Raw genomic sequence first — 20,591 nt, 5'->3', positions numbered from 1 at the left:
TAAAACTTTATATTAAAGATCTGTTTTGTACCAGTAAATGATGGCTTTATTGTTTATCATGTGTTTTGTTCAGCCTCAAAAAGTATACAATTAACTTGGTTCTGTTTGGTTTCAAGATTGCTATTAATCTTAATCATGAAAAAATGCTTAATAAATGATGTTATTTGATACTCTTAACCACTTCTTACTTCTGGAAAGTCTTTTCATTGTCATGATATTGTAGCCTCCTGATTGTTTCTGCTTTCTTTCCGAACATTACTTCTGTGCTTCTTCTGTTAGTACTCCTTTCTTCTCATACCCTTTTTTTAAAATTTTTTTTAATATATGAAATTTATTGTCAGATTGGTTTCCATACAACACCCAGTGCTCATCCCAAAAGATGCCCTCTTCAATACCCATCAACCACCCTCCCCCTCCCTCCCACCCCCCATCAACCCTCCATTTGTTCTCAGTTTTTAACAGTCTCTTATGCTTTGGCTCTCTCCCACTCTAACCTCTTTTTTTTTCCCTTCCCCTCCCCCATGGGTTTCTATTAAGTTTCTCAGGATCCACATAAGAGTGAAAACATATGGTATCTGTCTTTCTCTGTATGGCTTATTTCACTTAGCATCACACTCTCCAGTTCCATCCACGTTGCTACAAAGGGCCATATTTCGTTCTTTCTCATTGCCATGTAGTACTCCATTGTGTATATAAACCACAATTTCTTTATCCATTCATCAGTTGATGGACGTTTAGGCTCTTTCCATAATTTGGCTATTGTTGAGAGTGCCGCTATAAACATTGGGGTACAAGTGCCCCTATGCATCAGTACTCCTGTATCCCTTGGGTACATTGCTAGCAGTGCTACTGCTGGGTCATAAGGTAGGTCTATTTTTAATTTTTTGAGGAACCTCCACACTGTTTTCCAGAGCAGCTGCACCAGTTTGCATTCCCACCAACAGTGCAGGAGGGTTCCCGTTTCTCCTCATCCTCTCCAGCATCTATAGTCTCCTGATTTGTTCATTTTGGCCACTCTGACTGGTGTGAGGTGGTATCTGAGTGTGGTTTTGATTTATATTTCCCTGATGAGGAGCGACGTTGAGCATCTTTTCATGTGACTGTTGGCCATCCAGATGTCTTCTTTAGAGAAGTGTCTATTCATGTTTTCTGCCCATTTCTTCACTGGGTTATTTGTTTTTCAGGTGTAGAGTTTGGTGAGCTCTTTATAGATTTTGGATACTAGCCCTTTGTCCGATATGTCATTTGCAAATATCTTTTCCTATTCCGTTGGTTGCCTTTTAGTTTTGTTGGTTGTTTCCTTTGCTGTGCAGAAGCTTTTATCTTCATGCGGTCCCAATAGTTCATTTTTGCTTTTAATTCCCTTGCCTTTGGGGATGTGTCAAGTAAGAAACTGCTGCGGCTGAGATCAGACAGGTCGTTTCCTGCTTTCTCCTCTAGTGTTTTGACGGTTTCCTGTCTCACATTCAGGTCCTTTATCCATTTTGAGTTTATTTTTGTGAATGGTGTGAGAAAGTGGTCTAGTTTCATTCTTCTGTATGTTGCTGTCCAGTTCTCCCAGCACCATTTGTTAAAGAGACTGTCGTTTTTCCATTGGATGTTCTTTCCTGCTTTGTCAAAGATTACTTGGCCATGCATTTGTGGGTCTAGTTCTGGGGTTTCTATTCCATTGGCCTATGTGTCTGTTTTTGTGCCAATACCATGCTGTCTTGATGATGACAGCTTTGTAGTAGAGGCTAAAGTCTGGGATTGTGATGCCTCCTGCTTTGGTCTTCTTCTTCAGAATTACTTTGGCTATTCAGGGCCTTTTGTGGTTCCATATGAATTTTAGAATTGCTTGTTCTAGCCTCGAGAAGAATGCTGGTGCAATTTTGATTGGGATTGCATTGAATGTGTAGATAGCTTTGGGTAGTATTGACATTTTGACAGTATTTATTCTTCCAGTCCATGAGCACGGAATGTTTTTCCATTTCTTTATATCTTCTTCAATTTCCTTCATAAGCTTTCTATAGTTTTCAGCATACAGATCTTTTACATCTTTGGTTAGATTTATCCCTAGGTGTTTTATGCTTCTTGGTGCAATTGTGAATGGGATCAGTTTCTTTGTCTTTCTGTTGCTTCATTATTAGTGTATAAGAATGCAACTGATTTCTGTACATTGATTTTGTATCCTGCAACTTTGCTGAATTCATGTATCAGTTCTAGCAGACTTTTGGTGGAGTCTGTCGGATTTTCCATGTATAATATCATGTCATCTGCAAAAAGTGAAAGCTTGATTTCATCTCTGCCAATTTTGATGCCTTTGATTTCCTTTTGTTGTCTGATTGCCGATGCTACAACTTCCAACACTATGTTAAACAACAGCAGTGAGAGTGGACATCCCTGTCATGTTCCTGATCTCAGGGAAAAAGCTCTCAGTTTTTCCCCATTGAGGATGATGTTAGCTGTGGGCTTTTCATAAGTGGCTTTGATGATGTTTAAGTATGTTCCTTCTATCCAGACTTTCTCGAGGGTTTTTATTAAGAAAGGGTGCTGGATTTTGTCAAATGCCTTTTCTGCATCGATTGACAGGATCATATGGTTCTTATCTTTTCTTTAATTAATGTGACGTATCACGTTGATTGATTTGAGAATGTAGAACCAGCCCTGCAGCCCAGGAATGAATCCCACTTGATCATGGTGAATAATTCTTTTTATATGCTGTTGAATTCGATTTGCTAGTATCTTATTGAGAATGTTTGCATCCATATTCATCAGGGATATTGGCCTGTAGTTCTCTTTTTTGGCTGGGTCTCTGTCTGGTTTGGGAATCGAAGTAACACTGCCTTCATAGAATGAGTCTGGAAGTTTTCCTTCCCTTTCTATTTCTTGGAATAGCTTGAGAAGGATAGGTATTATCTCTGCTTTAAACATCTGGTAGAACTCCCCTGGGAAGCCATCTGGTCCTGGACTCTTATTTCATGGGAGATATTTCATAACTGATTCAATTTCTTCGCTGGTTATGGGTCTGTTCAAGCTTTCTATTTCCTCCTGATTGAGTTTTGGAAGCGTGTGGGTGTTTAGGAATTTGTCCATTTCTTCCAGGTTGTCCAATTTGTTGGCATATAATTTTTCATAGTATTCCCTGATAATTGTTTGTATCTCTGAGGGATTGGTTGTAATAATTCCATTTTCATTCATGATTTTATCTATTTGGGTCATATCCCTTTTCTTTTTGAGAAACCTGGCTAGAGGTTTGTCAATTTTGTTTATTTTTTTCAAAAAACCAACTCTTGGTTTCGTTGATCTGCTCTACAGTTTTTTTAGATTCTATATTGTTTATTTCTGCTCTGATCTTTATGATTTCTCTTCTTCTGCTGGATTTAGGCTGCCTTTGCTGTTCTGCTTCTATTTCCTTTAGGTGTGCTGTTAGATTTTGTATTTGGGATTTTTCTTGTTTCTTGAAATAGGCCTGGATTGCAATGTATTTTCCTCTCAGGACTGCCTTCGCTGCGTCCCAAAGCGTTTGGATTGTTGTATTTTCATTTTCGTTTGTTTCCATATATTTTTTAATTTCTTCTCTAATTGCCTGGTTGACCCGCTCATTCGTTAGTAGGGTGTTCTTTAACCTCCATGCTTTTGGAGGTTTTCCAGACTTTTCCCTGTGGTTGATTTCAAGCTTCATAGCATTGTGGTCTGAAAGTATGCATGGTATAATTTAAATTCTTGTAAACTTATGAAGGGCTGTTTTGTGACCCAGTATATGATCTATCTTGGAGAATGTTCCATGTGCACTCGAGAAGAAAGTATATTCTGTTGCTTTGGGATGCAGAGTTCTAAATATATCTGTCAAGTCCATCTGATCCAATGTATCATTCAGGGCCCTTGTTTCTTTATTGACTGTGTGTCTAGATGATCTATCCATTTCTGTAAGTGGGGTGTTAAAGTCCCCTGCAATGACCACATTCTTATCAATAAGGTTGCTTATGTTTATGAGTAATTGTTTTATATATCTGGGGGTTCCGGTATTTGGCGCATAGACATTTATAATTGTTAGCTCTTCCTGATGGATAGACCCTGTAATTATTATATAATGCCCTTCTTCATCTCTTGTTACAGCCTTTAATTTAAAGTCTAGTTTGTCTGATATAAGTATGGCTACTCCAGCTTTCTTTTGGCTTCCAGTAGCATGATAAATAGTTCTCCATCCCCTCACTCTCAATCTAAAGGTGTCCTCAGATCTAAAATGAGTCTCTTGTAGACAGCAAATAGATGGGTCTTGTTTTTTTATCCATTCTGATACCCTATGTCTTTTGGTTGGCGCATTTAATCCATTTACATTCAGTGTTATTATAGAAAGATACGGGTTTAGAGTCATTGTGATGTCTGTATGTTTTATGCTTGTAGTGATGTCTCTGGTACTTTGTCTCACAGGATCCCCCTTAGGATCTCTTGTAGGGCTGGTTTCGTGGTGACAAATTCCTTCAGTTTTTGTTTGTTTGGGAAGACCTTTATCTCTCCTTCTATTCTAAATGACAGACTTGCTGGATAAAGGATTCTCGGCTGCATATTTTTTCTGTTTAGCACACTGAAGATATCGTGCCAATCCTTTCTGGCCTGCCAAGTTTCAAAGGAGAGATCAGTCACGAGTCTTATAGGTCTCCCTTTATATGTGAGGGCACGTTTATCCCTTGCTGCTTTCAGAATTTTCTCTTTATCCTTGTATTTTGCCAGTTTCACTATGATATGTCATGCAGAAGATCGATTCAAGTTACGTCTGAAGGGAGTTCTCTGTGCCTCTTGGATTTCAATGCCTTTTTCCTTCCCCAGGTCAGGGAAGTTCTCAGCTATAATTTCTTCAAGTACCCCTTCAGCACCTTTCCCTCTCTCTTCCTCCTCTGGGATACCAATTATGCGTATATTATTTCTTTTTAGTGTATCACTTAGTTCTCTAATTTTCCCCTCATACTCCTGGATTTTTTTATCTCTCTTTCTTTCAGCTTCCTCTTTCTCCATAACTTTATCTTCTAGTTCACCTATTCTCTCCTCTGCCTCTTCAATCCGAGCCGTCGTGGTTTCCATTTTGTTTTGCATTTCGTTTAAAGCGTTTTTCAGCTCCTCGTGACTGTTCCTTAGTCCCTTGATCTCTGTGGCAAGAGATTCTCTGCTGTCCTGTATACTGTTTTCAAGCCCAGCGATTATTTTTATGACTATTTTTCTAAATTCACTTTCTGTTATATTATTTAAATCCTTTTTGATCAGTTCATTAGCTGTTGTTATTTCCTGGAGATTCTTCTGAGGGGAATTCTTCCGTTTGGTCATTTTGGATAGTCCCTGGAGTGGTGAGGACCTGCAGTGCACTTCCCCTGTGCTGTGGTGTATAACTGGAGTTGGTGGGCGGGGCCGCAGACCGACCTGATGTCTGCCCCCAGCCCACCGCTGGGGCCACAGTCAGACTGGTGTGTGCCTTCTCTTCCCCTCTCCTAGGGACGGGATTCACTGTGGGGTGGCTTGGCCCGTCTGGGCTACTTGCACACTGCCAGGCTTGTGGTGCTGGGGATCTGGCGTATTAGCTGGGGTGGGTAGGCAAGGTGCACGGGGGCAGGAGGGGCAGGCTTAGCTCGCTTCTCCTTAGGTGATCCACTTTAGGAGGGGCCCTGTGGCAGCGGGAGGGAGTCAGATCCGCTGCCGGAGGTTTGGCTCCACAGAAGCCCAGAGTTGGGTGTTTGCGCGGAGCGAGCAAGTTCCCTGGCAGGAACTGGTTCTCTTTGGGATTTTGGCTGGGGGATGGGCGGGGGAGATGGCGCTGGCGAGCGCCTTTGTTCCCCGCCAAGCTGAGGCTGCTGTCAGGGGGCTCAGCAGCTCTCCCTCCCTTTGTCCTCCAGCCTTCCCGCTTTCTGAGCAGAGCTGTTAACTTATGACCTCCCAGACGCTAAGTCGCGCTTGCTGTCGGAACACAGTCCGTCCGGCCCCTCCGCTTTTGCCAGCCAGACTCGGGGGCTCTGCTTGGCCGGGGAGCCGCCCCTCCGCCCCGGCTCCCTCCCGCCAGTCCGTGGAGCGCGCACCGCCTCGCTGCCCTTCCTACCCTCTTCCGTGGGCCTCTCGTCTGCGCTTGGCTCCGGAGACTCCGTTCTGCTAATCCTCTGGCGGTTTTCTGGGTTCTTTAGGCAGGTGTAGGTGGAATCTAAGTGATCAGCAGGACACGAGGTGAGCCCAGCGTCCTCCTACGCCGCCATCTTCTGAAGGAATCTGCATGTATATTTTTGAGAGATTGGCTTGTAGTTCTCTTTTTTTGTGGTATTTTCATCTGGTTTTGGTATCATGGTGATAACTGGCCTTATAGAATGAATTTGGAAGCTTTCTTCCTCTTCTAAGTTCTGGAATAATTTGAGAAGAATAGGTGTTAATTCTGGTTAGAGGTTTATCAGTTTTGTTGATCTTTGCAAAGAACCACCTCTTGGTTTCATTGATCTGTACCATTGTTTTTTTTAGTTTCTATACCATTTATTTCTGCTCTAATCTTTATTATTTATTTATTATTTCATTCCTTCTGCTGGTTTTGGGTTTTGTTTTTCCTTCTTTTTCTACCTTCTTTAAGTATAAAGTTAGGTTTTTATTTGAGATTTTTCTTGCTTCCTCAGATAGGCTTGTATTGCTGTAAATTTCCCTCTTAGAACCACTTTTGCAGCATCCCAAAAATTTTGGACCATTGTGTTTTCATTTCATTTGTTTTATGTACTTTTTTATTTATTCTTTTATTTTCTGGTGAACCCATTCATTGTTTATGTTGTTTAACCTCCAAGTATTTATGGTCTTTCCAGATTTTTTTCTTGTGGTTGATTTCTAGTTTCATAGCGTTGTGGTCAGAAAAGATGCAAGGTATGACTTTGACCTTTTTAAATTTGTTGAGACTTGTGGCCTAATTGTGATCTATAATGGAGAATGTTCCATGTGCACTTGAGAAGAATGTGTATTCTCCTGTTTGGGGATGAAATTTTCTGAAAATATCTGTTAAATCCATTTGGTACAGTGTGTCACTTACACTGTACACTGTACAGTGGGTTTCCTTGAAACCCAGTCTTTATTAACCACCCCCCAACACTTTAGGTATATGGTGTCATAGTCTACATCCTTTTATTTTATGAATCTGTTGACTGAGTTTTACAGAAATACTTATTTTTACTGCTTTTGTAAGTAAAATAATTATCTTACTACTTTTCATACTCTTACTTATGGTCTTTCCACTACTTTCTTGTAGAGCTGGTTTAGTGGTCATGAACTCCTTTAGTTTTTATCTGAGGAACTCTTTATCTCTCCTTCTATTATGATTTATAGCCTTGCTGATAGAGTATTCTTGGCTGAAGATTTTTCCCTTTTAGCATTTTGAATATATCATGCCACTCCCTTCTGGTCTGCAAAGATCTGCTGAAAAATCTACTGATAGCCTTATGGAGTTTCCCTTGCATATAATTGTCTTCTCTCTTGCTGCTTTTAAAATTATTCACCACTAATTTTGCCATTTTAATTACTATGCCACACTAATTACTCAGTGTGGACCTCCTAGGGTTGATTTTTTATGGGGATTTCTTTGCCTCCTGGATGTGGATATGTTTCCTTCTCCATATTAGGGAAATTTTCAGCTATTATTTCTTCAAATAAATTTTCTATTTCCTATTCTCTCTCTTCTTCTTCTGGGATCTCTATAATGTGAATGTTATTACCTTGATGGAGTCCCTGGGTTCCCTAAGGCTATTCTCAGTTTGCATAATATTTTTTTCCTCTCATTTTTTCAGCTTAATTATTTTCCATTACTCTGTCTTTCAGGTCAGTAATTTGTTTTTCTACTTCCTCTAGCATCCTATTTATTCCATCAAGTGTATTTTTTTTATTTTTTTTAACGTTTATTTATTTTTGAGACAGAGAGAGACAGAGCATGAACGGGGGAGGGGCAGAGAGAGAGGGAGACACAGAATCGGAAGCAGGCTCCAGGCTCTGAGCCATCAGCCCAGAGCCCGATGCGGGGCTCGAACTCACAGACCGTGAGATCGTGACCTGAGCTGAAGTCAGACACTTAACTGACTGAGCCACCCAGGCGCCCCCCATCAAGTGTATTTTTAATTTCAGTTATTGTCTTCTTCATCTTTGATTGGTTCTTTTTTTATCTCTTTGTTAAGGGTCTCTCTGATGGCTTCCACTCTTTTCTCAAGTTCAACAAGTATCTTTAAAAGACCATTACTTCAAATTCTCTATCAGGAATTCTACTTACATTTATTTTACTTAAGTCTCTTGCTGTGATTTGGTCCTTTTATTTCTTTTGTAACATATTCCTCTGTCTCCTCATTTTGTCTAAGTCTCTGTGTCTTTTCTGTGTGAGGAAAGTCACTTACTTCTGTTGTTCCTAATGATAATAGCCTTATGAAGAAGAGGTCCCATAGTGTCTTGCTGTGTGGTGTCCCATTCCCTAGGACCTGGAACTTCAGGAAGGATTTCTTATGTGGGCTGTGTATGCCCTACTCTTGAGTTCTGGCCTCTTTTTCCTTTAGTCAAGTTGTCTGCAGGGGCTCTCTTTGCCTATTGTTGTCAGTGTTTGGTCCCTAGCTGGGTGGAGCATATTTTAACAAGGTATGTACCTGTCAGCGTGCAAAATGAGACCTGACACTGGCACTGGAACTTTAGTCCCACAGAACATGTGGATTGGGAGATAAGGTGTTGGTGGGGTTTCCACCTGTGTTCTGGGGGAGGGGACCTGCAACGCCATGACTCAGGCAAGCATGACTGGGAAGGGCAGATCCACCCAAATGTGGGAATGGCAGGATTTGGTGTAAACAAGTTAAGTAGCAAGTTTCAACACTGCTGGTTCCTGCCAGTGGCCATGTATTTATGCTGAGTGGTGAGGGACAGAAATGGTACCTTCCAGCTCCTTTATTCCTGGAAGGGTCTCACTGTGATCACTCAGGGACATGCTCTGAGATGAGTAAATAACTCTCCCTCTCATTTGTCCCCAGTGTGTTTCATGCTGCTGCTCCACACTATATCCTGCTGGTTGTTTGTCGTGGTCTCTTAAAGGGCAGGGATTCCACTTCCTAATGCCCTCTGGGTTCTCCCAGAGCTGAAACTGCTAATTTTTAAAATTCCAGGCTTTAAGTCCTGTTGGTTGTAGGAATTCACAAAACTCATCCCCTCTTGCTTTCAAAGCCAAGTGTTATGGGGATTTTTCCTCCCCATTTGGGCTCCTCGGTGTAATAGTCTGTTTTTTGCTCTTCTCTGTGCCACCGGCTCCCTCCCCGCTACAGATGGCCACAGTCCATTTTGCTCCCAAACTGCATCTTTGCCCTTTCTACCTTCTTCATTGTGGCCTCTTCCCTACCTTAAGTTGTGGAGTTTGTTCTGCCAGTTTTCAAATTGTTTTCTGGGTTATTTACACTGATGTGAGTGTTATCTAGTTGTATCTGTGGGATGAGACAATCTTTAGGTCCCCCTAGTCTGTCATCTTCTCAGCCTCTTCCATTCTGCATTTTCTGATCCTATACCTGGTCTACTAAATTCTACTGGAAAGAAATCACACAAATCAGCAGATGGTAGCACTGTAATTCTGAAGTCTCCAACCCAGCTAGGCCCACAGTGCCTCCTGTTAGTCCTTGTTCTTACTGTTACTCAGCATTTTCATTCTTTTCAACCACTATTCTAAACCTTCTGTTTTCAAGCCCATCCCTTGTTTTCATCCTTTTTCTTGGCCTGCTACCAAGGTTAGATATCTTAATCTAGCTAGATAATGTTAATATTATGATCACTGTCTGTTTCCCAACCCTCCACCACAATCTTAACTTATATCTTCACTTATCCTTGTCCCCTTTTCTCCAGTCGTAAAAAAAGGTGTTTATTCTCCTCTTTAAGACCAACTCCTCCTTCTAATGCTTGATCCTATCCTCATCCCCAGCCTTCCTAGAAACCTGCTCTTTCCTCTAATCTTCAAACTCTTTTGGCTCTGTTTTTTAGTTCATTTACATACCTGTCACCCTTTAGTAATCCTGTCTTTCCTTTCTCATCCGAATTTCTGCTTCTTTATATTCCATGCATTCTGCAGTCCTTTCCAGTGTGGCTTATTACTCCTCTGAAAATGCTTTTGCTTAAGTTATTGAAAAACTTAGTAGATATTTTTCAGTCCACACCATAGTAGATCTTTCTGTTTCATTTGTTGTTTATCTTTCCAGAAACTCTTAACTCACATGCCTTCTGTGATACCATCTCTTGGATCTTCTTCAACCTGGATTTTGCATTTTTCTGCCTCATTCTGGGCTTCCTCTTCTCTTTGACCCTTAATTGTTGGTATTCCTAGGACTTACATCCATAGACCTTCTTACTCAGAATATTTGTTCTGGTCTGTCAGGCTCCTATTCCAGACCTTCTCCCTTTCCCTACCTCCTCACTTCTTCCCTCTCAGAAGATGACTTCACTTCCTATATCATAGAGAAAATACAAGCCTTGAGACAAGAACTCCTCATTCCCACCCCAGGCTTTGTTATCTGCCCATTTCTTATATGTTGAACTTTCTCAAGGTTGTATTCTGGGTTCTCTTATCTTTTTCTCTAAGTATTCTCCTTGACCCATCTCATCTCTTTGTATGCTAATGACTCCTGAATCTTTATTGCTGTCCTTTAAGACAGCCCCACTTTGATGTCTCACATTCACTTCTAACTCAGCATGTCTACAGGTACATGTCTAGTGGCTCGGTCAGTTAAGAATCCAATTCTTTAAATTAGCTTAGGTCATGATCTCACAGTCATGAGGTCGAGCCCTGCATTGGGGCTGAGCATGGAGCCTGCTTGGAATTCTCTCTCTGCCCCTCCCCTGCTCATGCTCGCTCGCTCTCTCTCTTTCTCTCTCTCAAAATAAATAAATAAACTTAGAAAAACTCAACATGTCTTGGGGTGCCTGGGTGGCTCAGTCAGTTAAGCATCCAACTTCAGCTCAGGTCATGATCTCACAGCTCGTGAGTTCAAGCCCCACATCATGCCATGCCAGCTCAGAGCCTGGAGCCTTCTTCGGATTCTGTGTCTCCCTGTCTCTCTCTGCCCCTCCCCCACTCACACTCTGTGTGTGTCTCTCTCTCAAAAATAAATGAACATTAAAAAATTTTTAAAAAAAAGAAAAACCCGACATGTCTAAAATTATTCAGCTGCACCCTCCTACTACTATATCACCCATGCCTGCTTTTCTCCCTATATGCCTGTGTCATTAAAGGCACACACCATTCTCAGTTCCACATATAAATTCCTGGGGAATCATTCTCAATATCTCCCCCTCTCTCACCTCCTATATTCAATCACTTAAAAAATCCTGATTTCTTTACCTTCTAAATGACTCTGAAATCCATCTAGTCCTCTTCAGTGCCGATGCCATGATCCTAATCTAGGTAATCAACATCTCTCACTTGCATTACTGCAATGGATTTTTAAGTCTTCAGTCTAGGCCCACTACAGACTATCAGCTTATTCTTTAATCATCAACATTAATATGCTTTTTAAGGTACAGATATGGACATATTATTTTCCTGATTACAACTCTACAGTGGTTTCTGTTGCCAACCTCCTTCATATGGCTTATAAGGTCCTTTAGGATCTGGTGCCTGACCCTGTCTCCATTGTCATTTTTTACATGGCTCCTTCACACTTCATGCTCCTGCTGTAAAGAGCATTATATAATTCCCATATCTGCCTTGTTCTGTGCTGCCTTTGAGCCTTTGTTTCTGCTTTTTCTTCTGTCTGGAACAACTTCTCATATTTTTACCTTCACCTTTGCCAGATTAATTTCCATTCAGCCTTCTAGCAGAACTCAATGTCAATGTCATTTTCTCCAGGGATCGTGCCTATCTCTGTACACCTAGCATTTGGCAGTGCCTAGCACATTGGTGGCATTTTCTAAATGTTTTTATAAAATGTAAAGTAAAAAAAGAGCTCAACTGTTGGGGTTGAAACTATTCCTAGTGCCCCAGAGTGTTGCTCAGTTGCCTCTCTTTCAGTCCTCTCTACTCCTGCTACCAATTGCATTGCCCTCTGCAGGTCCCTGAAGCTTAGTAGAATGAAGTTTGGAAATCATTACCCAAGGATAAAATACAAAATCTTTAAAGTGTCACATATACCCTCCATAAAAATCTAACCTCTGTCTGACTTTCCAGATTCTTTTTTTTTTTTTTTACCATCATGCAAGGTATTTTATGCTACAGCAACATTGAAGTGTATGTAGTTTCCCCCTCCCCAATACATACACATTCTTTTTTCATTTCCATGTTTTATGACCATTGTGTACCTTCTACCTAAAATGGATTTCCCGGGGGCGCCTGGGTGGCTCAGTCGGTTAAGCGGCCGACTTCGGCCCAGGTCATGATCTCGCGGTCCGTGAGTTCGAGCCCCACGTCGGGCTCTGTGCTGACAGCTCAGAGCCTGGAGCCTGTTTCGGATTCTGTGTCTCCCTCTCTCTGACCCTCCCCCGTTCATGCTTTGTCTCTCTCTGTCTCAAAAATAAATAAACACTAAAAAAAAATTTTTTTTAAATGGATTTCCCCATTCCTATTCCTTTCTTTCTCCTGGCTAACATTCATTCTTTCAAATTCAGCTTAGATATCAACTCTTCCAGAAAGCCTTTTCTGAAACCACTCCCTACCAGTCCCAGACATTACAGGTGTTGCATTTGGGTGGCTTATAATGTTTTGTGCATATCTTTATTTACATAGCAGCTTAGTTTATAATCAGTTTGTGTGTAATTCCATTACACTGTAAGCTCCTTTAAGAGAGAGACTAATTTATCCATCTCTTTATCCCTAATGCCTAGCATAGTACCTCATCCACTTAGGTGCTTAATAAGTGTTTGTTAATAAATGAATGGATAACCACATGTGTTTTCCTGGACTTTCCTTAGCTGCATTATCATTCTTCCTTTGTACATTTTCCCTGGAGAATCTGTCATTTTTGTGTTTTTAGTTCTAAGTAATCAAAATTGTGTTATGTCCAGGGGACCCTATGATCAGTGTATCCTGCATTTCCTGACCCAGACCACAGTAACACAATGCCATGAGGACCCCAAGATAGAAAGATACACACAAAAGATAATGGCAAAGATAAAGAAAGTGGCACTCTGTTAACTAGGTTTTTGCCCCTGATGCTCAACATAGAAAATGCTAGTCAACTTGAATGAACCAAATGGTACCTTCATTTTCCCGTTATCCAATTCAACACATCTACCAGCACTGGAGGAACAAGAAGGTGCATGTTTGCCCCTGGTGCTTAGTGTCAAACTAGCTGAGGCCCCACTTGGATTATTAGCCCTCAACCAGGTATCTGTCCTCTAGAGGGAGAGTAAACAAAAGAGTCAGGGAACTGGCCTGGCCTCTTGCTTAGTGAGTATGATAACCACTTCACAGACATAAATATAAAAGGAAGAAAAGGGAAGGGCGCCTGGGTGGCTCAGTTGGTTGAGTGTCCGACTTCAGCTCAGGTCATGAACCCGCGGTTTGTGAGTTTGAGTCCCACATCAGGCTCTGTGCTGACAGCTCAGAGCCTGGAGCCTGCTTCGGATTCTGTGTCTCCCTCTCTCTCTGTCCTTCCCCTGATCATGCTGTGTCTCTCTATGTCTCTCAAAAATAAGTAAAGTGTTAAAAAAATTTTTGAAAAGGGAGCTGTCCAGGTTTGGCAGGCTCAGAATCTACAGAAGTGGTATCCCTGCCCCCCAACTCCCAAAAGAACCACACACAATTTTATCTATGGTACCCCAGTTCTATATTCCGAGTTTACCTTGTCTTCTACCATTCTCTAGCTATACAGTAATTCTTACTATTACCCTCAAAATCTGTCTGGTCTTAAGGGTATGGATAAGAAAGAGCCTTGGAGAAGCAACTATTACCAAAGCTATAACACACCTCACATTGGATTTTTTTTTCCTACTTACACATGGAATCTCAGACATAAAGAGAGTGTGGCAATCTCTAGGAGCACATAGGTACTTAGCCAAAAAAGCAGAACCTAATTCTCTAGTCAAGAGATCCTTTTAGCGTTTTCATTTAGGTAACAGTATTATGTACCTAGCATGGTATGTGTTTCATAAAAGTTCCTCAATAACTATTGATTTCCTCCCATTTTCTTTCTCTTCCCTTCAGAAGAAATTATGTGGCTTGAGAGATTTTTAGGTTCCTATTAAAATAAAAGTTTCTATTGACCTCATCTTTCTTTCTTTCTTAGTTTCCATTCTAGCTGAGACAGAAGAAATCAAGGCCATTTTGAAGGACAAGGGAATTGATGTAGAGACCATTGCTGAGGTATACCCTATCAGAGTACAACCAGCCCGTATTCTCAGCCACATTTATTCCAGCCTAGGTAAGGAAACTGGCCTTAATAATCATTATAATAATCAAAGCATTATTCAATACAGGCTGATTTCTTTCCTTTTTATTTTTTCTTGGTTTTGTAACTGCTTTATTCAACTGGATCTGAAAAGGAATTTGGAGTCTCTGGAACCTAAGTTTCTGACCCAATATATCCTGAGCAGGCTTGATAATTTTAGATGTGTTTATGAAGTCTAGTACTTAGGGCATAACTGTTAGCAAACAATATTGTATCTTCATTCCAAGTGCATGCTTAACTAACATGTTCTCCCCTTTCTTGAGACCTATATTTCTGTTTTGAATACATGCTAATTTTAGGTAAAGTAATAGCCAAGGAACTTGTTTTTAGGTCTTTTTATACTTTGTCATGTAATGAATTGGTTGACAAAATTTTAAAATTTCATTTAATCTAAAACTTATTTTAATTAGTATGCAATTTTTATTTAATTTATGAAACTTTGTGATCGACACATTAAGCAAATTACTACAAATTACAGATTTATACAATTTGTTACAGATTTTACATTAAAGAAATTACTATGCTGTTAACTGAAAAAACAAAGAAAGGATCTGCAAAAGTTTCTAAACTACCCTTTTGGAAGACTGAATAATGGCCCCCAAAGGTATCTAAGTCCTAATTCCTGGAACCTGTGAATATTACCTTATATAGCAGAAGAGATTTTGCAGGTATGATTAGTTTAAGGAGCGTGAGATGAGGAGGATTATCCTGGATTTTCCAGGTGGACCCTAAATATAATCACAAGTGTCCTTATACAAGGAAAGCAGAAGGAGTTCATAGTATAGAAGGTAGGACATGTGAAAACAGAACAAGAGATTGGAGTGATGCAGCTATGAGCCAAAGATTTTTAAGGAATGCCCACAGCCTCTATTGGTTAGAATTGAAAAGGAACAGATTCTCTCCTGGAACTTTCAGAAGAAATCGGCCCTGTTAATACCTTGATTTTGTTTTTATTCTTGTAAGACTCATGTTGGGCTTCTGACCTCCAGAACTGTAAGAGAATGAATATGTGTTGTTTTAAGCCACTAAGTTTGTGGTAATTTGTTAACAGCAGGAATGGGAAAGTAATACAGATTTTGGTACTGAGAAATGGGGTGATGCTGTAACAAATATATACAAATGCGGAAGTGGCTTTGGAATCAGGTAATGGATAGAGGCTGGAAGAATTTTGAGTCACATGGTAGAAAAGCCTATATTGCCTTAAACTGTTGGGATGCTAAAGGCATTGCTGGTAAGTGCTCAGAAAGAAATGAGGAACATGTTCTTGCAAACTGGAGGAAAAGGATCCTTGTCATATAGTCACAGCAGGAGATTGTTAGCTGAATTGTGTCCTATTATATGGAAAACACAACTACAAATTATGAACTTGGATATTTAGCTGAGGAGATTTTCTAGCAGAGTGTTGAAATCATGACCTGGCTTTTTCTGGCTGCTTATAGTAAAATGCAAGAGGAAAGAGGTAAATTGAAGGAAGAGCAGTTAAGCAAAAAGGAACTAGGACTTGATGAAATTCTCAGATTGGAAAAGATGATAAAATTAGGAGATTTACTGTTAGGAAAGCATGCTCTGGAAAAAAAGGTCAAGGGTATGGCTGGACAACCTTTTGCTAGTGCTTCAGAAAGATCAAAAGATCAGTGTATTCATTTACACAGTGGGCTCTTTAAAGAGAATAGGCTTGTGACTCATGGATTCCCTCAACCATATCAGCAGAATCTAGGACTAGAGATAATATTATACAGGAAAGATCTTGGGAGAGGACCCTCTTGGCTAATGGCATGAACCGCCATGACATATATGTAATACAAAGTTTTTGAGAATGTTCTACATGCAGAAACAATGCCAAATTGGACTGAAAGGGACAGAGAGAGGACAAGATTAAAGGAGGATATTGGACTTCCCAAACTCTATAGCCAGAAAGCAGGCTGATAAAACTACTAAGCTTTAAACAAATGCTACTCTTCAAGAAAAAGGAAGTATGACTTCAAGGGAGGTGCCTTGGGCTCAGATGGCAGAGCCTAAAACCACAGAGGATTACTACCATGCCTTGAAACCTAATGGAGTTTGCCCAGTTAGATTTTAAAAGCCCCAAACAGGGCTGTTGACTCCTTCCTTCCATTTTCTCCATTTTGGAATGAGAATGTCTATAATTTGTATTCTATGCCTGTATTTTGAGAGAATATAACTTATTTTCTAGTTTCAAAGGTCCACAGGTAGGAATTTTGCTTCAGGATGTATCATACCCAGATCCTCACTCATACCTGATTTAGATGATGAGACGTGGGGCTTTATGAATAATGATATTTAGAAGGTATTTTGTACTTCAGTTGATGCTGTGATGTGTTCAGAGTTTGGGGAATGTTGGGGTGGAGTGAATGCACTTTGTAAATTGGAGGGATATGAATCTTTAGGGGCCAGAGTATGGACTGTGGAAGGCTGAAAAATGGTCCCCAAAGACATCCAGGCCCTAATCCCTGGCACCTGTGAATGTTACCGTATATAATAAAAGGGAGTTGACAATGTGATGAAACTAAAGAGATTGAAATAGGATTATTCTGGATTATCCATGTGAGCCCTAAATGTAATCATAGGTGTCCTATTTATAAGAGGGAGCCAAAGGGATATCTGCCTGTAGAAGCAGGACATGTGGGGACAGCAGCAAGAGATTGGAGTGATACGGCTGCTAGCCTTATCCTCTAGAAATTGGAAGAGGCAAGGAACAAATTCTCTAGAAGGAACCAGCCTGCTGACCTTTTAATTTTGATTTTACCTTATAATACCCATAAGGCTTATTTTGGACTTCTGACTTTAAGAGCTGTAAGAATTTAAATATGTGTTATTTTAAGCCACTACATTTGTGGTAATTTGTTATAGCACCAGTTAGAAATTAATACAATGTTAAATCAAGCCACAAAAGGGCAAATTTATAAATAAAGATTTATCCTAGATAATGGATTGCCACTTAGAGAACCAGAGCCTGGCTTTTGTATATATGTGTGTGTGTGTGTGTGTTTTGTGTATATATGTGTGTGTGTATACTTTTCTTCTTCACCAAGAATGGTCTGTTCGTAATTATAGCCAAGCCAAATCTCATACAGCTCAAAACCAGTTTCCTTACCTTTTTACTAACACCTATTTCAGAAACTCGATTTCTATGGCAGTTATGTAGATCTCAACTGAGATGGAATCAACCAAGGAGGAAAGGACCAACAGTCAGAGGTGACTTTTCTCTATCTCTCATAGGCACTCATAATTTATGCCAACAGGGCCTTAACTCTTAGAGCTTTTAATACTGAATATGACTCTTGGAATATACAGATTTCTCCCTTCTTCCATCCTAGCTATAAAGTACAAAGTCCCTTTTCTTTTTAATTCAAGTGCAAAGTTGAAATTTTGTAAAGAAACTTTACTTTAAAAGGGGGGAAACTAAAATGTAAACATAGAAATTAACAAGTTTATTGACTATAGATCTCAGATCCTAGTTAATTTCTGAGATGTAGCCACAGCATAGCTTGACTATTACAAAATACTGAGCCCTTTACTCAACCCTATCTGAGATAAATTCCAAGTCAAGTTTCTGAAACTTCTGAGATTAATTTGGGTTGATGCTTTACAAGCTGGGATGGATATCCCACTCCTTCCCAGAACCAGACTCCTGGTTTTTATCTTTTTGGCCATTCCCTCTAGCCTCAGACTATAATGTGCTCCTAGTTTCCAGGTCCCAGTCTACTAAATATTTTGACATAAGGAAGGTATTTCTCCATGTAGCCCAAATCTTATTCCAAGACCAAGTATTAGTTGATCTTGTAGTCACTTTCTTTGACCCTCTTAGAAAGTCCTTATGGTTTGGAGTTCATGCAAGTCCTGTTGTCGCCTTTGACCTGATTCTTTCTGGCTCTCACTCAGAAGATGATAGGTTACTTCTTCACATTTATTGCTCTAAATTCAGCATAATCTTACTAGGATATAGGTAACTTCCAAGCTCTGGGCCATCATTCTTGGAATCTACCTGCATCACATCACATCTCTCCAACAAACTGAAGCAAACTCCCTGCTGGTCACTTTTTCAAAGCCTATACTTTGTTTGGGACCTCTTACTAAGCTATTATTTCCTAGTCACAGGAAATGCAGACTGATGGATCTTGAGTTTAATGAGTGATTAACCATTACAGGGACTCAAGTTAACAAGTTGCATTTATTTTCCAAATATGTTTTTGTGTTTGCTTCATTCATTCTTTCATAAGAATCTTGCTCACTTATGTACCAGGCACTGGGCTAGATGCTATAGGCAACACAGACACTTACCCAGTGAATTATAGTGCAGCCTTATAAATGTTATAGTAGTGGTGTTATGTACAAAGCACAGGAGAAAGAGGATAGATTTGTCTGGGAAAGTCAGGAAAGGCATGATACAATAACTTATCAAATGAGTGACTCTTCAAATTTTTAACATTGTAACAATTTCACAATTCCAAAATTGCTTGAAGCATACATCAACTGAGAACTGTACTACCACCAAAAAAAAAAGAGAGATTTCTTTACCAGGCGTAATCATGTATATATGTTAACTAAATGGGAATGTCTGCCTCACCTCAAACACTGTACTTCATGTATTTCAGTTCTATAATATCTTTTTTTAAATTTTTTTAAAGTATGAGGTTAATCAACTTTAGGAACATGAGAACTTCATGAATATTAAACTTAATTCTTTATATAGTTCTAACTCTTTCCTAATCTGTTAGTGTGCATAGATACATTTATAGTTATATTTAATGTGTGCATATTAACTTGTTTTTTTCACTTATTATTTCTTGTAAGTTTGTTTACATATTGAAAGAACTATGTATTACTCCATCAAATTAAAGTAATTATTGCCTTTTTATTAGGTACTTGAATTGTTTCCCAAGTTTTTATCCTTCTGTGAATGCCTTTGTATAGGCTTTCATACATATACTCCTGCTTCTTTGGAGCATATTCTCAGAAAAAGGGATTCTGGATAAAAGAGTATGGACAAACTTGTGGCTCTTGTTTTGTGTTGCCAGAGTATTCTTTACAAAGACAAACCAATTTTTAGTGACATCAATAAATACAAAATATACCTTTTTATTTTTACTACCCCACTAACATTGAATTTTTATCATTTTTTGTTAGATTAATAGTTTATCACACATGCTATTTTAATTGCCTTTCTTTAATTCCCAGTGAGGATATGCACTTTTTTCAATTTTGCTTTACTTTTTTTTTTTGAAATTGTGTCTCCTATTGCTTGTATATCTAGCAGGATCTGTACATTTTCATATATATTTATCAGTTCTTTTAAGTATGCTTTATGGTAGGCTTTTATCAATGAAGTTTGTAATGTACATATATATTTTGTTTTGTAACTTTCTTTTAGATAATTATTTTCTTGCCTTTGTGCAAATTTTTGAACATCAAATGCATCCATTTTAGCATTTTAGTATATATGTTTCATTTCTTCAGGAATTGTAAATTTATCTCCTAGTTTGATTTGAATAGATGTACTATTCTCATTCTTCAATTTTCATAAGTAGTAAGCTATGATTACAAATTGATATGTACATACTGGATGCAGGGAACTGAAAAGTAGAGCAAAGCACAAAGGAAAAAGATAAAAGTCACCTATAATTCTATCACTCATAGGAAGCTATTGTTTTTGTTTTGGAGTATTTGCTTCCAATCATTTTTTATAAAATATATACATATATACACACTTGTTTTTAGAAAAATGGTGTCCAAAAGAATAGTCTTTGCAATTTGTACTTTGCAATTTGTACAATTTTTTTAATGTTTATTTATGTATTTTGAGAGAGGGAGAGAGAGTGAGCAGGGAAGGGGCAGAGAGAGAGAGGGAGAGAGAGAATCCCAAAGAGGCTCCACACTGTCAGCACAGAGCTCAATGAGGGACTTGATCTCACGAACCAACCTGACCCAAAATCAAGAGTCGGTTGCTTAACTGACTGAGCCATCTAGGTGCCCCACAATTTGTTCTTTGCAATATAATAATGTATAATGAACCCTATTATATTTTCTTAAATAACCTCCTACAACACTATTTTAATATCTGTGTTAGCATAATTTCAGGTTTTTAGACATATAGGTAATAAATTGTTTTGATAAATTAAGTTGCCTTTTTTTCTATTTATTTTGTAAATTATTTATTGATATTCTTTTACCATTTTACTACTGGAAAATTGCCAGTTT

At 39.3% G+C, this 20,591-nt stretch overlaps 1 protein-coding gene across 2 annotated transcripts in view; it reads left to right on the top strand.

Moving 5' to 3' along the window:
- PHKA1 (phosphorylase kinase regulatory subunit alpha 1) overlaps positions 1-20,591 on the top strand; it is a 155,457-nt gene that overhangs the window by 42,883 nt on the left and 91,983 nt on the right. For both annotated transcript variants that reach the window (XM_049643979.1, XM_049643980.1), the window contains exon 14: positions 14,211-14,345. In XM_049643979.1, coding sequence (XP_049499936.1) covers positions 14,211-14,345 — 135 coding nt within the window. The remainder of the gene's footprint in view (positions 1-14,210; positions 14,346-20,591) is intronic.

This window comes from Panthera uncia, chromosome X (assembly GCF_023721935.1).
Source record: "Panthera uncia isolate 11264 chromosome X, Puncia_PCG_1.0, whole genome shotgun sequence".
NCBI lineage: Eukaryota > Metazoa > Chordata > Mammalia > Carnivora > Felidae > Panthera > Panthera uncia.
This window is presented reverse-complemented; position numbering and strand designations above follow the sequence as displayed.